This window comes from Fundulus heteroclitus, chromosome 3 (assembly GCF_011125445.2).
Source record: "Fundulus heteroclitus isolate FHET01 chromosome 3, MU-UCD_Fhet_4.1, whole genome shotgun sequence".
In the NCBI taxonomy this organism is placed as follows: domain Eukaryota; kingdom Metazoa; phylum Chordata; class Actinopteri; order Cyprinodontiformes; family Fundulidae; genus Fundulus; species Fundulus heteroclitus.
Window position 1 is genome coordinate 28,404,083 of NC_046363.1, and position 15,137 is coordinate 28,419,219.

Sequence of the window (15,137 nt, forward strand, 5' to 3'; positions counted from 1 at the left end):
GAAGGTCAACATTGTGTTTCAGGCACCGAGTCCTCTGTGAGCTTCGACAAATAAGCGGTTTATCCCAACGGAGGGTGTTTTTGCTGTTTATATTCTCCCGACACACACAGTTCCTGATAAGGACAGAAGAGAGGGGCCTTCTGGGCGAGCACGGATTACAGCGATGCCAACTCCTTGTTGACTTATTTTCCGGTGTGTCTGTCAGTCACAAGTAAGTCGAGCAGAGACGGAAAACAGATAAACAGCAGAAATGTGTTAAGGCTCAAGAGAGAAACGGTGGAAACCTCTGAGATTGTAATTGTTTACAGCCTGTGGAAAAAAAAAAAAGACCCACACGAATCCACAGAAAAAAAAAAAAAAAGACAATTTGTTTGGTCTGTTTATTTGCTCTTTCTCCACCAGAAGGGAAATAAAAGGAGGCAGGTAGAAGAGCCGGAGAAGGTGAAGGAGGCTGTGTCGTGCGGGGAAAAGGAGGAGGGGGGGGGGAGAAAGAGAGAGCTGTGGCCCGAAGAGGGAGGGGGAAACCACATGGAAGAACCAACCTGTGAGAACCGTCCAACAAGCATGCATAGGTGCGTAATCAGTCACACTGCCTCGTTTAAAATGAATCCAGTTTTATGCAGACGTTTACAGAAGCATTTTTTTTATACAGCTGTTTTCGCCACACAACTCCAAATTTTGATGTATCGAGGGCTTCAAAAAGAAACCCCCCGCTTGGTTGATGATGTGAAAAGTTTATTGTTCCAGGCAGTGACTTTTCCAGAAAAACAGTGGACATTGTTTCTTTTTACTGTACACATACAGACATACACACGGATACAAGTATACAGAACAGACAGAGAGGAAGAGAAGGAGAAAGACAGAGGATCAGAGGCAGATTTTTGACCATCCTGCCTGAAGAAAAGTTACGGGAACTCTTCAAAGACGGCAGTGAAAACTTCACAAAAAAAAAACGGGAGGTAATCAAGTGAGGGGGGGGAACAAAGACATGATCAGTAAACCTTTAACATCCACTGAAATATATTTGGTTTCATGGTATTTCTTTATTCATTCATTGAGATCAACAGATTTTCTTTTTTTTTTTTCTTTAAAAATGAAGGAAAGTAGCAACAAAACGCAAAGAGAAGCAGTGTCTTTTCTGCAGCTTTCCTTTGCAAATATCTGTTTCTAAAAGCAAACAGTCGCGCCCAAATAAGCTGCGAGGCTCTCATCTTCAACAAAAAAAACGCAATCTCTCAACAGCATATTATCGTAAACGCAAAGAAAAAAGATACTGCTCCCAGATGAGTCAGTATCTACATGGAATAACGGCCTCTGTACATCATCTAAGTGTTTCTCCCTGCCAAGTAATCGTTCAATAAATAAATGAATATGTGCCGTAGCCTAAAGATGTTCTGTTTGTGGGTATGAGCTTCCTTAACGTGTTCGTACAGTTTCGGACCACAAAGCCTTGCAAAAGGTATTCGCCGCCAATGTCAGTGTATTGTTTTTTTGTATTTTATGGGACAGACCATCACAAAGTAGTGCATGGTTGTGAAGCAGAAGAAAAACGGTGCGGGATTTAAAAAATTTTTAACAAATGAAAATGGGAAAAGTGTGGCATGCATCTGTATGATGACAATACTTTGTACAGCCACTTATTGCTCTGATTGCAGCTCTAAAGGCTGAACATTTTTGCTTATTCTTCTTTGCAAATGAGTTTAAGGATAAAAAGCGTCAGTGGGCAAACATTTTTAAGGGCTTGATAGATTTCAGTCTGGTCTTTGATTGGGCCGTTCTAACACATGAACCGGCTTTGCAGAAAAATCCCCCGCAGCATGATGCAGCCGCCTCCGTGTGTCACTGAGAGAATGAGGTTTTCCAGGTGATGCACAGCTCTTTTCTGCCACACATAGCTTTTTTTGTGCGTTTTTGGTTCTCATCTAACCAAAGCACCTTTGTCCTCTTGGTTGTTTCTAAGAAAAAAATTCATTTTTTCTTTTCACTCCTCCATAAAGTCCTGATTTGTTCAGTGAATAAATTATTTGTCATCTTTTCCCGAGCTGTGGATCTCTATGGCGCCTCCAGAGACACCATTAGCTGCTTCGATTGACGTTCTCCCTGAACTGTCTGAAGTGTTTCTCGTTCTTCATTATGTAGTTTGTTCTCTAATGTTCACTTAAAAAAACTCTGAAACCTTCACAAAATCGCTGGATTTATAGTACATGTGGACCAATTAGGTCACTACTGAAGGCGACTGATTCCACTAGATCAACCTTTACAACCCAAAGAGCCATTTCTGCCTTTAGTCCAACTAAATAAAACTCAGGTAGAGCCGCTTATGTATCATTTTATTTAAGACAAGATGACTTTTGATTTTTGATAAATATCTACCTTAGGAAATGTGTTGTCTTTTATAAAGTAACACCATTTTATTTCAATGTTTAGGTTTTAAACTAAAGGAAAACATAAAACCTTTGAAATAAGAGGATGGATACATTTTCTTCTGTGGGAGGTTCGGTGTCGAAATTATGTATAAAATACTGCATAGTGTCCAACCCAGTGACGAGAAAAATAGATTTAAAAAGAAAAACTTACTGGTCATTCTGCTGTGGAAATTCAATGCAACTATTCAATGAAAAAATCTTCCAAAACCTGCTTTTGTTATTTTGTCTCTAATTAAAAACAGCAGTTGGTTCTTTATCATTTCAGCCAACGTTATTAAGAGCCGCTCTGGTCCAAACAGTAACTTGTGGCTCTGGTGCCACGGGTTGCAGACCCCTGATTTTATTTGGCGGTATAATCATAAAGGGGCTGAATACAAATGCACACCACACCTTTCAGATTCCAGTTTGTTAAATGTTTGTAAAACAAATTTAAAATAATTTTCTTTTTTTCTTCCGTTTCACAATTATGCAGTAATTTGTGTTCGTCTCCAACATAAAATCCCAGTAAAATACATCAAAGTTTTTGGTTTCGATGTGACAAGATATGAAAAGCTTCGAGGGACACAAATACTTTTGCAAGGCAGTGTTCGGGTATTTCCCTCCAGGAGCTGCCAAACTATCCGTTTCTGTGCTCAAAACCGAAACCCAAAAACAAGTCTGCTTTACAGGCCTGACACCTATCCTAACTTATACTCGAAGGGATCTCAACAAGGCAGTAGAAAAATAAATGTTGTCCCCCGACATTGCATAAAGAAGCACTCGATAAATAAATTCATTCGAGTCAATAAACTGCAGGTTTCGTCCTCAAAGTGTCTCGCACAGTCCGCAAAGCGAGAGAAGGTGTTTCCCAGAGAAGCAAGCGGCGCAGCTTAACTCCTCCTGCTGGGAAACAAGCACTCCTCCCTAAAAAAAAAATAAAAAATGAAATTGATGTTGAAAAGAAAAGAAAAAAACCTGCTCCTCGCACATCACGCTCCCAGGGAGCCGCTTCTTAGTAGTGCCGATGAGCAGGAAGACAGCAGTCTTGTTCCGCCTCCAGTCTTCGGTCCTATTTACCTGATTGAGCTCAACCAGCTACTGGGTCCCAGTCGTGCTCGGTCCGTTTCAGATATAATTGTGCAGCTGTAAACAAAAAAAAACAAACGAACGAACAAAAAAAGCGAGCTTGAGCGCAGTCCCCAAAAATAAATTAGGACCCAAGAGGCGTAGAAAAATAAAGAAATCATACTGCAAAAAAAGGAACAGCCGTGACTGTGACTGAGAGGCAATTTTCTTCATACTGTATTTACATCCTAACGGCAGAGCCGGACTGGTCTTTCTTTGTTTCGTCTTTCCGAAGGCCTGTGGGTTCCTCCGCCTGTTGCTGGTTACAATATAGATATCTCCGTGTCCATGTGTGTGACGGTGTGGGCCGAAGTGACCCATCAGCGCTCGCGCACCGCCCCGGCCCCCACCCCCTTACCTCCGTCGTCCAGTACATTCATAATAGTGGTCAACATCGCCGGCGTGTCAGGATCTGTGTGGAAAAACAAAGCAGCCGGGTGTTCCTGCGCGGCGAAGTGGCTCAGGCGGGTATTGGGGTGTCCGAGCGGGAACTGCGTCAACGCCAACAGTCCAAAGGCGAACTCTGACCTGTTGGATTGCTTTAGTGCAAACAAAAGAAAGGAACAACAAAATCCCAACTGAAGTCGCATATGCCGCCGTCTCCGTCCCACCTGGAGGGGGGGTTGCAGGGGGTTCAGTGCAAAGTCTTTTACAGTGCTTTATAGTTACAGGTACTCCGTGGTACTCTGAAGGACATGCATACAGAGAAGAAAGAGTAGGAAGCACGCTATCTTACAGTACAATCCTTAACTGTGCAGGGTCGGGTGTGTGCAGTCAGCAGAGCCCCCTGGGTTGTGCCGCGTCGTCACCGGAGGATTTGATTTCAGAGGGAGTTGAACTGCGTTTCGCTGAAATGCTGAGGCTTCTTAAAGCATGTGTGAAATTGCTTGGGTTGCTTTTTGTAGCGCCGGGGTGCGAGTGTGTGATCCCAGAAGAAAATGAAACGTGTTGAGCAAGGGCTGTAAACAGAGCAGCTCTCCCTTAGAAAACCTTTAAGATCTCATCGCACCCTTACCGTTCTTTTGTTATTTTTGTTTTTTTGTTGTTGTTTTTTTGCTTTATTACCAAAAAATGTTCTTCTTCTTATGCTGATTTATGTTCGATTTTTATTTTCACCGTAAGACAAAGACAGGGTTGAGTTGTTGGTCTTCAAAGGAAAAAAAAACAAAAAAAACATGCAGGTTTCCATTCCCCTCCTCTTCATCACAGTCTGGTTTCTCTCCGCCTCCTCTTCCTCTGCTGTGTTTTCGCTTTTCACTTCACTTTTCAAACCTCTGGGACGTAAGGCTCACAAAGACAGAGGTGTCCTTCGTTGCGTGAGCTCGTGTCTCGTAGCGAGTTTCACCTTCAAACCAGAAAGTTTTTGATACCTGAAAAGGAACGGATTAATAGATATATATTGTTGTATGCTGCTCATCCCTTGCCGACTCCCAGGTTAGTTTGTACACAGGAGTCTTTTGACGATCAGGAGCTCAGTTGGTGGTCATGGAGACAGGTGGCCCGTCCTCCCCTTCCTCCTCTTCCTTTTCCTCCAGCATCTGAATGAGACCAGAGGTGACATCGGAGGCCTTCCGCTCTGTCATTGGCTCTGCCGGCGGTTGCCCCGGACTACTGCCTCCAGAGGCATCCCCTTGTTGCGTGGGTGGAGTCAACATGGCCGACTCCTGTTCCAGGGACAGGGTTATATCTTCTTCCTGATCAGGAAAGAGGTTAAAAACAGAAAAAAGTTGGCATAAATGTGCACACATAAAGCATATGAGCAACCCTGTTGCTTTACTGTGTGCCTAACACATTTATCTGGATCGCTTTGAAATGTCTCGAACGTCCCGTTGCAAACAGAAACCTCATTGTAATTTGGGGTAATTTTAAAGCAATTGAACAAACAAAGTTGTGCATATTTGTGGAGAGAAAGAAAAACAGTGCTTGGTTTGTAGTTGTTGTGTTTTTTGCATAACTTTTTAACTTCACAGAGCCACCTTTCACCATGGTTACAGCTCCAGTAGCTTTGACTTACGTCTCTATCAGCTTTACATATCTAGAGGTGAATATTTTTGTCTCTTCTCCTCTGCAAACCACCTCAAGCTCACTTAGAAGGTTTGGAGAGCGGCTGAGATCGGTTCAAGGCTCGTCGCAGGTTCTTAATTGATCCGGACTTTGACTGGGCCATTCTAACACGTGAATATGCTTTAATCTAAACCATTTTAATTGTCTTTTGGAGCCACTATTTAGCTCCAAACATCTGGCCAGCTTGACTGTCCCTGCTAATGGGATAAATTGAAAGTTATCCTGTATTTGACTGTGATTTACCACTGCATTTTTCTTATCCTGTACTGTAAATTCACTGCAAGGTATCCTGTAGAGTTACTGCAATCTTTCTGAGCTGTATGAAAAAACGAAATTTCGTTCTGTATGCACTCTGTGCTACAAAATGACAATAAAGAAAGTCTAAGTCTAAGTCTAAGTCTAAGTCTAATGACAAGTATTCCCGTAGAATGATGCCACCGTCATCATGTGTCACCACGCAGATGATGTGGTCAGACTGATAGGTTTAAGCATGTCAATCGAAAAGTTGCATTTCGATCGAATCTGACACACCTGTTGTGTCCCCCTCATGGCTCGTAGCAAACTGCAAACAGGACTTATTGGGCTTTTTTTTCATAGTGGCTGTCTCTTTGCCACTTTTACTTTTACTTTGCCACTTTTACTTTTTAAAGACCAGATTTGTGCACGACTATAACTGTTGCTGAAGTGCTCACATTTGGGTGGTGCCGAGCAGAGCGTGGCCAAACCGAGGTGGTGGAAACGGAGCTACGGATGTCCTATCCCCAGGTTCTCTCCCTTCAGTTGTGGATCTCTGCAGCTCCTCCAGAGTTACCACAGGCCTGGATTGAATTGTAAATGATGTTTCTGATGTTTTTTAAAAGTTTCGGATATTGTTTTGTAAGCTAACTGCAGCTTCAAACTCTTCTTCTTCTCTCCTGATCTGTCGGCTGTTTCTTGGTCTTTTTAATGCTGTTTGTTTCTCTAATGTTCTCCGAGAAACCTCTGAGGGCCTTTGCAGAACAGCTGCATTTATACTCAGAATAAACACCACACAAGTTTGCTCTAATTACTAATTAGAAGACTTTAAAGGGTAGCTTTTTAATTAATAAATTAACAAAAAATGTTCAGTACATTTATTTTCAGTAGTTTTTCTCATCTTTGCTAAGATTTGCAGTTAAATTGGTTGACACCGCATGCATAAAAACACACAACAATTTGCAATCTATTTAAACAATGTGTTGAACTGAGCATACTTAAAAATAATAATTTTAACAGACTTTTATTCTTCAAATACTTCACAATAGACAGTTTTTAAAGGTCCTGCTGAGTCAGGAGAAACAAAAGTTATCAAACAGGAAATTATCCCGAGAGTTTGGTTTGGTTTAAACAAGAAGAAAGCTGCAACAACTAATAAATAAAAAAGTGAGTGAACACATTATAAACTAATTAAACGTCTGCGACTTAACATTAAATGTGTTCTTTCTACAGTTTTGACACAGTGCATAAAACAAATAGAGTTGCAAGTCATCGGATATAACCTTGATTTTTGGCAAACATTTCTGCTGCAATTTCTACAATACTGGAATAAACGGATTAACTGAACTAATTATTTAACCTTGAATTTGGAGTTATTAATAATACACCATCTGTGTGTGTGTGTCTGTACAGATCCTCCAAAGTCAGATATTAATTCCTGAGGAGATAATCTTCTATGATAAAAATAAACATTTCATCCTCACCTTGACCTGCTCCTCCTCCTGCTGCTCCAGCAGCGGCGAGTGCTCGGTTCCCACCACCTCCTCTCCAGCTGGAACGCACAGGCCCGACTCCACCACCGCCGCCACGCCCATGTAGCCGCCGGCTTCTGCATGATAGGCCTCCATCTGCCCCGTGCTCCACAGATCAACCAGCGGAGGGTGGACGTGATGAACCAGGCTGTGGATGGTGCTGTTGGGTGTCGCCTGCAGAGAGTGGTTGGCGCTGTGCAGCCTGTGGTCCAGGGCCTGGAAACACGACGATCAGGAAGCGCCATGTGGGGGAAGCAAAGGGCATTAAATTAGCTGCTTGTTTGTATACGTATAACGAATAGTCATCTAAAAAGCTAATATATTCATTAAATGTGATAATCCTTACTGTATACTTTTTTTATTCCTACACATTTAAAGCTCTCCACATTATATCACAATACAACCACAAATCTCCATGTATTTTAAGATTTTAAGTGATAAACCAACACAAAGTATTGCGTAATTTATAAATTTATGCATGGTAAACTAAAGTTTTTATAGCTAATACTAAAAAGGACTGCTACACTTGTGTTCAGAGCCCTGGACCGTTATACCCCTAAATAAAAGTGCAAACAACTCCCTTTTCCTTTTTATAACCCCAGTGTAAATAAAGCTGCTCGATGAAGGCCTCAGAGGTTTGTTAGGGAACATTAGTGATTAAACAGCATTGTGGAAACCCAGGAACACAGCAGGCAGGTCAGAAAGACACTTAAAAGCAAATTTAACATAGATAAGATAAGAAACTCCTTTAATGTCCCTCAATGGGGGAAAAAATCAGACGTGGCAGTGGCAAAGACACAGCTACACACGATTTTTAGTGATAAAAAAATGGTTATAAAAAAAAAATCTCGAGCTGTTCGACTCGTCATCTAAGAAGACAATGACATGGCTGTCCACCTAAACTGACATGACATGCAATAAAGCAATTATTCAGAGAGGCAGCCAAGAGGGGCATGATAACTCTGGAGGAGTTCGTGTAGAAGAATTTGTTGACAGGACAACTATCAGTCGTCGACTCCACGAATCTCACAATTTAAGGAAGAGTGCAAAGAAAAAATGTGGTTGTTGAAAGAAGGTCATATGAGGTTCCATTTGTAAATTTCTAGCGGTCATGTTGGGAAAACTGCAAACTTGTGGAAGGAGGTGCTCTGGTCAGAGGAGACCAAAACTGAGCTTTTTTAGCCAACATGCAAAAATATTGTGTGGCAGAAAACTAACATCACACATAATCCTGAAAGCACCATCCCCACAGTGAAACATACTACTGCAGCTCAAAGAAAGTTGCATAAAAGTGCAATATATTTTGCCAGTTCTTTCAGAAAGTGAAACTCATATATTAAACTAATTTACAAGTAATGAAAACCCAAAGTTCAAAGAAAGTTTGAATACTGTGAAAAAAATGATCGTGTGAACCACATGGTGTCACGCCCTAATCAACCCAAAACACCTGCAAAGTTTTCCTGAGCTTTTAAATGGTCTCTCATTTTGGGTCAATAGGTGACACAGTCATGGGGACGACTGCTGACTGGACAGATGTCCAGAAGATCCTCACCGACACCCTTCACAAAGGAGGGGAAGCCACAAAAGGTCACTGCTGAAGAAGCCTGTTGTTCACAGAGTTCTGTGTCCAAGCAGAAAACTGAGTGGAAGGAGGAAATATGGTTGGTGTGGACTGGGGCTGGAGAAGAATAGACATGGGCTACAAATGTTGCATTCCTCGTGTCAAGCCACTCCTGAACCAGAGACAACGTCAGAAGCAATCCAAAGTCCAAAGTCCTGTTTTCTGACTGTCATTTGAAAATCAAGGTCCCATTGTCTGGAGGAAGTGGAGAGGCACATCATCCATGCAGCTTGAAGTCCAGTGTGAAGTTTCCACAGTCTGTGATGGTTTGGGTTTCATGTTGTTGGTCCACTGTGTTCTCTGAGGTCCACAGTCAAGGCAGCCATCGGCCAAGAAATCCTAGGGCACTTCATGCCTCCCTCTGCAGACAAACTGTAGGAAGATGCTGATTTTATTTTCCAGCAGGACTTTGCACCTGCCCACACTGCCCAAGATGCCCAAAAGCTGCTTCAATGGCCATGACGTCCCGGTTATTGATTGGCCAGCAAACTGGCCTGACCTGAAGCCCATGGAAAATCTGTGGGCTGTTCTCAAGAGGAAGATGAAAGACACCAGACCCAACAAGGCAGATGACCTGAAGGCGGCTATCAAAGCAAGCCGGGCTTCCATTACACCTACACAGTGTCGCAGGCTGATCGCCTCTATGCCCCGGCGTATTGGTGCAGTAATTCATGCCAGACGAGGCCAAACCAAGTATTGACTGCATAGAAATGGACATACTTTTCAGAAGCCTGACGTTTGTGCTTAAAACAACCTTTTTTGATTGGTCTAATGTGGTATTCTAATATTCTGAGACACTGAATATTGGTGTATTGGGTTTTCTTTACCTTTAAGCTCCAATCACCAAAATTACAAGAAATAAAAGCTTAAAATATTTTACTCTATGTGTAACGAATCTCTATAAAACAAACACTTCCCTTTCTGAGATGACTGCCAAAGAATATTGTACTTTTATGCAGTATTCAAATATTCCACATTTTTTAATATAGTGGAGGCAGCGTCATACTGTGGGGATACTTTTCTTTAGATCAGAGCATATTAATATGTTAGAGTGGCACAGTTAGACCAACATCCAGCTGAAAATCTGGCAAGACTTCAAAACCTCCTCATCCAATCTGACTGAGCTTGAGCTGTTTAATAAAAAAAAGAGTAGAAAGAGTTAATTTTACTGCCTAGAGACAGGCGCATCCTGTTTTACCTCAGGAGGGCCAAACACAAACGCACGCAGCACTTTTCAGGTTATTCGTAAAAGTATTTGGAAAGCCATGATTTGTCTTCCACTCCACAATTATATTCTTCTTTGTGTCAGTTTATCACATGAAATTTCAAAAAAATACATCACAGTTCACAGTTGTAACGCGGCAAAACGCGTATAATGGGTGGATGCTTTTGTATTTGTTTAAAAAGAAACTCTCCCTGCCCCTTAAAAAGGTCATTATTTTGGATGGGCTTCAACTCCTGCAGCTCAGGCAGCAGACATGTGTTTGCCTGCTTCTATTTTTTGATCAATAATTTATTTATCTGACTCAACCAGAAAGTTTTCAATAACTAGGAGTGAGCTGATCTGAAAAACTGCAAAAATATTTGCACAGCTTCTTCGTTAGGGGGGCCTGATGCGGCTCTTCCATGCGTCATAACGGAGACTTGGACTAAACCCAAGCCACATATAGTCTCTCTCCGGTTAATGTTCCTCCTGGCAGCGGCTCACCGCTGAGAGTCCACCTGCTCTGCATCAATCACCTGTTGTTGCTGATACTGCAGCAGCTGCTGTTGCTGGTACTGCTGGATCTGTTGAAGCTGCTGGAACTGCTGGAGTTGACTCTGCTGCTGGAGGTTGTACTGCTGCTGCTGCTGCTGCTGCTGCTGCTGCTGCTGGGACAGGAGGTGAGCCGCCGACTGGCCGTCGTAGCCGTCCGACCCCATGATGTAGGAGCCGGCCGGCGGAGACGCCACGCCGGATGGGTCGTTGTTGGTCGGTTCCCAGGCGTCGGAGGACGAGAGGCAGTAGTGGCCCTGTGAAACGTACGTGCGAGGCCACACCTCTGCTGAGGACTGGTGTAGTATCTGATCTGGAAAGATTTTTGGAAACGCAGCAGCTGTTATTGGAGCGCCGAGAACAGATGTGTGGAGGAGCAAAAAAAAACGCAACGTGATGAGAAGGATGTCTTTACGTCATGCAGCAGGTTTCTGGTTCAAACCAAAAAAAATCCTTAGAGGCAAATTACTGAGAATTAAGCTACAAAACTGCTTGATTTGTTGGGTAAAGGCCGGTTTGAATATGGGAGAACCGAGCAGAAATTACTCCATGTCGACTGAATTGAACAAAAGCCCAGTTGTCAATCCAGTCAAACTGCAAATCTGCTCACAGCTTTGGTTTTAACCACTTTTATTTGTCTCTCATTCACTCAGGAGAAGTTATGTGTTAAAGCAGAGGAGTTAAAACAGCAAAAAAAAAAAAAAGACGTTCTACATGTTCTATCAGTTTTACTACTACTGAATGATCTGAGGCAAATGCAATAATCTCTTAAAGCATTGGGATGGTTTAAAAAAACTTCACTCACAAATGTGAGGCCACAGGGAGAAAAAACTTTCAGATAAAAAAAAAACCCGTTTGAAGGACTGTTAAATCCTTATCCTCCTCAACTTTATCAGAGGGGCAGGGAGAGGTTTGAAGTTTGAAGCAGACTTTTACTTCTTTTAAATTGATTAAAGAGAAAGTAACGTTAAGGATGTAAACGTAAAGCACATTTTTATTTCTGTCGCACATTCAAAGACGATTGTCGCAGAAAGAGAAAACAGCTAAAAGCAAACAACAGAACGAAGAATTAACCAAAAGCAAATTTAAAAAGAGGACTTTAGCTGCTTTTTGAAGGAATCAAAATCAGCTTAATTTGCCAGGCTCATCAACACAAACTAGGAATTGGACTTCATTTCTGCTTGTTCTCAAAGGAGACATTTGAAATATAATTATATAAAAAGGGAAAATAAAAGCTAAAAGGGCACTACATGTGCCAAATATGTGCAAACATGAGTTTTTATGACCTTGTAATTCTGAAACTGGACACAAAAGATCTTTTCCTTAAATAACTTCACCGAGCAAACAGTGACTCTCCGCACCGACACAGTTGACCCACATTTAAATGAGGCATTATTGATGCATGGAGACCCGCATTTAATGTGGTGTATTTAAATTGCTGCCAGAGGAAATCACTCCCCGTTCTTGAAAGCCAAACCTGTTTGCATTATGTAAATGATAAACACAGTCTACTGCAGTAAAATTTCTGATATTATCCCAAATATATTTTAGTTTTGTTTAAGATTGCGTTGCTTTTTTAAATGACAGAATCCAGACCTTTGGCAGACATTTCAAAATTAGAGGTCGATAAAGAAACGACAAATAAATTAGTTCACCAGGTTTATATTCATTTCTGGTAATGTTTTGATAAAATTTTAAAATCGGACACATTTTTTTTTTATCCAATCAGTGCTTTCTTGTTTAAATGAATAATTTCAGGGATGCATCAGTCCAATGTCTTTTACAATTACAGCGATGCTTAGTGACTTACAAATGCCATTTGGATGTGATCCACCTGGTCAGATGTTGTTCTTAAAACAACAATAATTGAACATTTCTCTCTATCTGTTTCTGTTCGATCACTTCTGCATCAGCTATTTATGTTGTTAGAGAGAAGACAAGAACATAATGATGCAAGAAGTGGTACAAAATCTTTCTATTAGCCAGACTTTCACTTAGAGCAGAAAACCGAGGCTACAGTTTCCTGAAACGGCAAAGCCAAGTTTTGTGTTGTTAAGCACGATGTCCATCCCTGCTTAAACATCTTCTGATCGCTACTTCCAGCAGGATAATGCTGTTGATCTGAAACTGCATGCCTGCACAATCAAAAGGAAGATAAACAAGTCCGTTAAAAGAGGAGTGGGGTAAATTTTCCCCAGAGCGACGTCAGAAACTGGCAGATGGGCGCAGGAGAGGTCTCACTGCAGATATTTCAGCCTGTGTCCCAAATGTTTTTCCCACGTTAAAATTTTTGTAAATGTCCTTTGTTGAATATGTAAAACAAGGTCAGATCTTGCTTTTCATCTTTTTTTAATTACTTTCTTATCCAAAGACTAATAAAAACAACATCGTATGTGTGATTTTTTTTTTTAAGAGCTAAATGTTTAACAGGATGCCCTAACAGCAGCTTTGACGACAGACCAGCTCAGCAGCCAGTCTGAACGTTGCTCTGTGTGCCCTGGCTTTTTTTTTTTTTATCCCAACAGCCGCTTTCTGCCGCGTTTTACCTCGACTGGTGATGCTCTCCTGGTTGACCTCGCTCAGGTGAGCTACGCTGCCCTGGTTTGAACCCGACCGTGGGCTCTCTCCGTCCATCGACGACCACGCCAAGAGCGTCGCCTCTGAGATCGCAAACTGCTGCAGGATGCCTGAGGTCGCAGTGCAAGGAAACAGACCCCGGTCACAACTGAGACCTGCAGTTAACAAAGCCCTGTTGTGTGCCGGCCTTCTGGCGGCGGGCTCGTTCCCCACCTGCAGCGAACCGAGCCTCCTTCTCTCCGTCGCTGAGGTCGCTGTAGGCGTCGTTCTCGGCCCGCCGCTCCTTCTCCCGCTCCTGGGTGCTGATGCGGGACTGGGGGATACCTCCTGCACCGACCGTCTGCATTCCCCAGTTCTGCCACTCGATCATGTGAGCAACACGACCTTGGGCCATGGCTGTGGGCTTGGTTACTCTTTCCTTCATGGTGCGGGAGACTCCTGATCGATTAGGAAAAAGCGTGCAACGCGGCAGGAGGAAGCACAGAGAGGGACGGTGGTTTTGAAGGAGGTTGGGAGAGAAGTTTGGCAAAAAAAAAAAAAAGAAAAAAAAGGAAGATGCAGGGATTAGATGAGATGTGGAGGTGAAACGTTGGATGAATAGAAAAATAACGAGAAAGAAGAGGAAAGAGACAGTAAATAGTTAAGTTATTGTCATGTTTATATTTCTGCTTGAATGATGGAAACTGTGATGATGAGTGAAAATATTGATGTCTTGCAGGATTGGACTGATTAACTGCGTTAAAAACTGGACGCCTGTGATTAGATGACCAGTGTTGAACTTTAATTAAATATTGCCAGAAGATAAAGTCCAGTAGAAAAGTGCTCGGACATCCTGATTTCTTTTTAAAGTGATCTCAATCAGTAATTCCTCTGGGTTTCTGAAGGCCTTTTGAAAATGTTCTTACAACCTTGGGTGGTTTTCCATTCATCTTCGATCCAGTACCTGACAATTGGCATTGAGGTGTAAAAAGGCTTTAAAAATAAAAAAAAATGGAAGTGATTATAATTCAGATCTTTGGCACAAAGACTATTTTTTATTTGGTTGGTGAAATATACGGAAAAAGAACCAAAGATAACGCAGTTTAACATAAAGTAATATTTTTAGCTGGGACTGTCCCAATCCTATCCTAAACATGGGATCAAGGTCTCTGTTTGGATACCTGATGCTGGTGTACCCTCTGTGATTGTAAGCCTATTTGCATATCCACTGAAAAAAATCATGGTGTTAAATACTGTTTTGTAAACAGTACACATATGTAAAAGCCCTATGTAAAACTAAAGTTATCCCAAATAAAAACAACCTCTTTGTGCCCAGATTAGAGCTGGTAGCCTACCTCTGCGGTGGAAGAGAGTCTGTGCTTTCTGTGACCTTAATATGGTGGAAGATGAATATCATTTTGTCCTTTACTGTCCACTGTATTCTGATTTGAGATTTTCCTTATTCGAATGTATAAATAGAGGTAACGCATATTTATTTTGGCTTTCTCGGTATTTATGACAGGTATATTTTCTCCATTTCCTACTTTTATTTGTAAAGCCTCAGATAGAAGACAAGTGCTGTGTCGTTGTTGAGTACAAACATTTAAAGATGTATTGAAATTTTTGTAGCACCTGTGACTTATATGTGGCCATTTCATTTTTGTATGTTTTTCTGTGTTGTGTCTTATAGGTCCATGTGGGCTGGGCACCTGTGGTGCATGACACTAACATAAAATCAATCCATCCGTCGTACAATTGGCACATTTTGCTTATTTAGCAAGCCTGGGTTTTCCCAAACAATGTGATTTCCCCCTATATAATTATTGATCACAGTCAAATATTGG

At 41.8% G+C, this 15,137-nt stretch overlaps 1 protein-coding gene across 3 annotated transcripts in view; it reads right to left on the reverse strand.

Moving 5' to 3' along the window:
* Positions 1–3,255: 3,255 nt before the first annotated feature.
* Positions 3,256–15,137, reverse strand: part of fam131bb (family with sequence similarity 131 member Bb) — a 43,183-nt gene continuing 31,301 nt past the window's right edge. For all 3 annotated transcript variants that reach the window (XM_012875196.3, XM_036135121.1, XM_012875195.3), the window contains 5 exons: positions 13,528–13,752; positions 13,284–13,424; positions 10,722–11,050; positions 7,313–7,576; positions 3,256–5,224 (listed from right to left, as the gene is read on the reverse strand). In XM_012875196.3, coding sequence (XP_012730650.2) covers positions 5,003–5,224; positions 7,313–7,576; positions 10,722–11,050; positions 13,284–13,424; positions 13,528–13,752 — 1,181 coding nt within the window. In that variant the 3' untranslated portion in view covers positions 3,256–5,002. The remainder of the gene's footprint in view (positions 5,225–7,312; positions 7,577–10,721; positions 11,051–13,283; positions 13,425–13,527; positions 13,753–15,137) is intronic.